This window comes from Monoraphidium neglectum (assembly GCF_000611645.1).
Source record: "Monoraphidium neglectum strain SAG 48.87 unplaced genomic scaffold scaffold03585, whole genome shotgun sequence".
NCBI classification, from domain to species: domain Eukaryota; kingdom Viridiplantae; phylum Chlorophyta; class Chlorophyceae; order Sphaeropleales; family Selenastraceae; genus Monoraphidium; species Monoraphidium neglectum.
The window spans coordinates 1627-6540 of NW_014010044.1; the positions used below are offsets into that span (position 1 = coordinate 1627).

General features: G+C 64.5%; 1 protein-coding gene across 1 annotated transcript in view; it reads right to left on the bottom strand.

Moving 5' to 3' along the window:
* Positions 1 to 3843, bottom strand: part of MNEG_13035 (hypothetical protein) — a gene marked incomplete at both ends in the record, with an annotated part of 5150 nt that extends 1307 nt beyond the window's left edge. Inside the window, 9 exons of the mRNA XM_014038493.1 lie at positions 398 to 539; positions 827 to 1012; positions 1231 to 1285; positions 1513 to 1643; positions 1982 to 2083; positions 2421 to 2586; positions 2921 to 3035; positions 3438 to 3644; positions 3777 to 3843. Of these exons, the coding sequence (XP_013893947.1) occupies positions 398 to 539; positions 827 to 1012; positions 1231 to 1285; positions 1513 to 1643; positions 1982 to 2083; positions 2421 to 2586; positions 2921 to 3035; positions 3438 to 3644; positions 3777 to 3843 (1171 nt within the window). The remainder of the gene's footprint in view (positions 1 to 397; positions 540 to 826; positions 1013 to 1230; positions 1286 to 1512; positions 1644 to 1981; positions 2084 to 2420; positions 2587 to 2920; positions 3036 to 3437; positions 3645 to 3776) is intronic.
* Positions 3844 to 4914: the final 1071 nt, after the last annotated feature.

The window sequence follows — 4914 nt, forward strand, 5'->3', positions numbered from 1 at the left end:
GATGTAAAGCGGGGAGAAGAATCATGGGGGGGGGGGTGAACGGCGTGCGGCGATTTCCAAACATCCATTTGTGCTGCTGCTGCTGCACCGATGTGAGAAGGGCCATCGAGCCTTGGTTTGATCTTTCACACAGCAAGCGCAGTGTTGCAACGGTGCACGCATAGATGCGGTGTGCGTGACTGGGGGACTCACAGCGCAGGCTTGACTCCTTGCGGCCAAATTACGGCCCGCGTATCCCTTACCCACGACCCACGACAAAGGGGGAGCCCATGCAAATGCCAACGTCCCCCCCCCCCCAAAATGCAATGCAAACCAGTACTGGCACAATGACGCAAGGCAAACGCCTCGGCAGCGCACGCGTACCACGGCGGTCAGGGGGGCGGCGTCCCGGCCTCACCTCCGTCGCACCACGCCACGCCCCCGCAGCGCATGTCGGTGCGCGCCAGCTCCTGCGGGGGGCCACCAGCCGCCGCGTCTGCCGCTGACAGCGTGAAAACGATGTCTCGCGGGGACACCTCGAGATCCGGGTCACCGCCATCCTTTTGTGGGGGGAGGCAGGGAGGGTGGCGAGACGTGGTCGCTGTGGGTTAATGCGGATGAAGATAGTCTTGAGGGGGCGGCTTAGCTGGCACGAGCCCATGCCCTGGACACACACGCATGCACACATGCACACAGGAACACACGCTCGCGCACACCCATACACAATCACATCTGCGCGCACATACACATGCACGAACAGTCACATGACACACACACGCACACACACACACACACACACAAACAAACACAGACATGCACACGCACACACACACACACACGCACACACCTGCGCCTCGATCCAGGACAGCTCAGCGTCCTCGTCAGACCGCCAGTTTATGCCCCTCGGCCCCGGCCGCGTCGCGTCAAACTTGTTGGGCAGCTCCTCCGCCAGCGGGAGCGCCGCCACCTCCCGCACAAACGTGCCGTCACGGCGCCACAGCTGCACGCGCGCCGGGAACCGGCCGCAGGGCACCTGCGGGGGGGGGGGTGCGTTGGAGATTGAGCACACCGGGGCAGGAAGCGGTGGATATGTGCAGGCTTGTATCTACATTATGAGGGATCAGTTAAAGCTTGAAAACTACAGGATGAAAGATCAAAAGATAAAGTGTTGTCAGGTGGATCAGAATACGCAGGCAAAAAGTACTTTGTGCGGCCGGGATGCTGGCAGGGCGGTGCGCGGGCTTGCCTCACCGCGTAGGAGAAGGGCCGCTCCAGCCAGCTGACCAGGAGCCACTCGCCGTCAGGGCTGGCGGCGGGGGGCGGTGCAGGCACGCGTGCAACAAGAGTCGGGGTCCGCAGGCTTGACTCACGTTCTAACGGTGGGAGAATGGACCGCTGACTTTCCACCTCACAATGCAGCACGACCAACAGGCCCCACACGGCTTGTTGGTGGGGACAAGGAAGCTCTGCCCCCTACCACCGCCGCGCGCAGGCTGCGCCGGCGGAGCCGAGTGGCACCGGGTCGCGCCCCACCTGGCGTCTACTTCCGTGTACAGCCGCGTCGGCGCGATAACCTTGGGCGGGCCGCCGCCTGCCACGTCCACCTGCACCAGCTCTGAGCTGCCATAGTACTCAAACAGGGCCGAATCGACCTCGTCCTTGAGCTGTAGGAGCGCACGGCGATGGCGGTGGTGCGTGCATAGATGGATTGAACGACGCTTTTCTGTTGATGCAGGCTCTTGCATTGTAGTCATAACTCAATTGTGGAGGTGGTTGGGGATGGGCAGGTCACGCCTCGCGCCGGCGTACAGCACGCGGCCTTGCGGGTTCACAGGGGTCAGCCCAGGGTTTGAGGGGGTCACCCAGGGCATGCACAGTGCAGGAAGAGGGGTCGAGCAGCTTCGTGCCAGCCCACGGAGCGAGCCGCGTCGGCCACCAAGCCCTGGATGGCGCGTCGAAGCCCGAAACCCGCAGACCTGGGCGCGAGGGCCACGCGGCGCACCAGGTCGGCATACGTCCGGTTCTGGCTCTTGCGGGCCGCCGTGTTGTCCTGCACCTTCGGTCCCAGTGGGGCCGGCGGCCGCTGGGGCGGGGAGCTGACGCCCTGAGTGATGGTGAGCGGTTCAGGGAGTGAGGCGCGGGCTGCGCGCAGTGGGGGGCGGCTCTACGGGCAGGGGCTCCACGCCTCGCGGGACGTCTTCTTGTGCACCAGCTTACCGCCCCCTGACAGGACATCGTTCCTGTCACAAACCGTCCCTGCACGGGGGCAGATGAGCCCCAAGCAGCCACGGCCATAGCAGTAGCTGTCGCCTCAGCCCAGGAGCAGGTGGGCTGGCCGAAAACCACAATGTCGTTGGCAACCACAAACAACTCCCTGATGATGGGATGGCGTGTTCTTCATGCAGGGTGCATGAGACGCACATGCACTGAGGGGCACGCACCTCGGGTATGCAGCACGCGACGATGGTGGTGTCGTCCACCCAGCTGTAGCTGTCAAACACGGTGTTCAAACTGCGCCCCTCCAGCGCTGGCCGCGCGGTGCACGTCGCCACGTCGGCGACCCACAGCGTCAGCGGCCCGCGCGGCGGGTCCGAGGGGCCGCCGGGGCTGCGGGTCGTGAAGGCGACATGCTTGCCGTCCGGGCTCCAGGTCACCTGGCGGGGTAAGTGGGCGTTGCTGCTGCCTTGGTTATCCTACCAAACCCCATCTGGCGGCGCACACGGGGTTCATGCGTGGGCGTGGCTACAGGGACAGACGCATTGCAATGGAAGCAATCTCAGAACGATCATGAGCGTCGCCATCCCCAAGGTCGAGCCTGGCAGAGGCGCTGCATGTGGGCGCCCCCGTCCCGACTCCGCTGCCAGCGATAGCCCTGCCCAGCACCACCCGCCCGCCGCTGCCGCCGCCGCTCACGTAGCTGATGCAGCTGCCCGGTGGGTACCCGGTGATCTCGCGCGCGTTGGTGCTGGGCACCATCTCGTCCGCGCTGACAATCGCCAGAGAGGTGTTGTAGCCCATGCGGCTGCGGCTGAACTGCTCCGCGTCGATCCTGATGCCTGGGGGGGTGCCACAGGATGAATCATGTGAATCCTGGGGCCGTTTAGCTGAGGGTTATGGGGCCGTTGTTGGGGGATGTGCATGCATATGGCGCATTTGCGCCAGAGAGCTGTTGATGTTGAGGACCCGCATGCGCGCATGCATGCTTGGTACGAAAAGCATGCGCAACACGCGGGAGTTGTTGCATGTAAGAGGGAGGAAGCCGCTGCTGCAGCTGCAGCTGCCGGAGGCCGGCCAAAACATGCTGCCGTGTCGTCAGCCTGCGGCGCCGGAATGCGTGCATGTGCACGCCTTTCCCGCCAAACTCAGAGCAGCGCTTCTCGTGTTGGTTGCCAGCTACGTCGCCAGACAAGGCGGCGTTCGGGCAAATTTCAGCACAGCGCAGCTTCAAAAGCAGCTACCTGCCAGCTTCAGCTCCGGCCGCGAGATCTCTGAGATGGGCGGCAGCGAGGGCGGCCGCTGCAGCTGCAGCAGCAGCCGACGGTCTGGGGAGAAAGACAACGACGGCTGCGGGGGCGCGTCCACTATCTGCAGGATCTCCGGCGGGGGCTGCCTGTAGCCGCTGCCGGGGGCGGCCGCGCCATTGCTAGAGGGGCGCGCGGCTCCGGCTGCGCGGCGCGGTGAGCGGGGGAGTGTCATATTGCAGGAGGGCGCTCCCCTACGATAGCAATGTGTCATCATCGGGGCAGGAGAGCAAAGCTGCATGCGGCTGCAATGTGAGGCTACGGTGGAAACTGCACCTGTATCAGCCTTTGCAGCTGACGTTGACAAAAGCTGGGAGGCCAGCACCCGAATGCGGCGCGCCATGTTTGTGCTGGGCACAGGCGCATGTCCGGTGCGCAACATCGGCGCCCCGCCGTGGTGCTGCAAGCTGCTCGGTGGCCCGCGCATGGCACAGCTATAGCGCAGCTGGGCCATGGAACGCCGTCCCAGGTGCTGCTGCATCAGGCGCGTCCCCGGACGCATGGGCGCGATCGATCACGGGCGATCTACTCAACTTCGACGTCGGATGAGGCTATCAAGCTAACAAAATCTGTGCCAATTATGCATGCAGGGTGCCCAGCATCGCTGAGGGTGCTTCATTGGCACGCTTCTGTCGAGTGACCCTGCTGGTGCTTGTGCTGCGCACGCTCCACCCAGATGATGCAAGCCGCACACTAAGAGGCTGCCCGCACCACAACGGTGGATCTGTGCTCTGCAACTCCTCATCACATATTGACTTGCGTGTAGAAGCTTCAGGCAGGTTGGCGCCTCAAATCGCCGCCCCAGTAAGATGAGCTGTTTGCGTGCTGGGGAGCGGGTGCACGTTGGATGGGTGCAGGTGTGGGGCAGCTTTACGACAACAAGGCCTGAGAGCTTGACAGTGAGGCTTCAACCACCCAAAAACACATAATAACAGGCGTGTGAGCGGCCTCATGGCCGCAACTTCTGGCGCCCTACACCTGCTGCGGCTGATGTTGCAGTCCAGGGCTGATGGACCGATGCCAGGCGTGACTAGAAAAGTTATACAGGGTAGAGTGTTACAAGACCAGCCTCGTGCACCACAGCCCCACCTGTGCTCCTGCACAGCCGCGGCCTCACCCCGCCACCACCGCCCCGCCCATCAGCCGCCGCATCTCACCCTCAACGCCGCTCGCAACGGCCCCCGTGCCCGCGTCAGGGCCGTGCCACGGCCACCCCAGCGCGCGCAGCAGCGACGCGACCAGGCGCGCATCGCCCCGCGCGGCGGCTGCGGAGAGGATCGCGTCCGGGCTCACTGCGTGCTGCAGGCCGCGGTCGCGGATGATCCGCGCCGCCCTGAGAAGCTGCCCGGAAGCCACCAGCTGCTGCACGTACGCCTCACTGTGCGCTAGCGCCCGCCGCCGGCCAGCGCCGGCG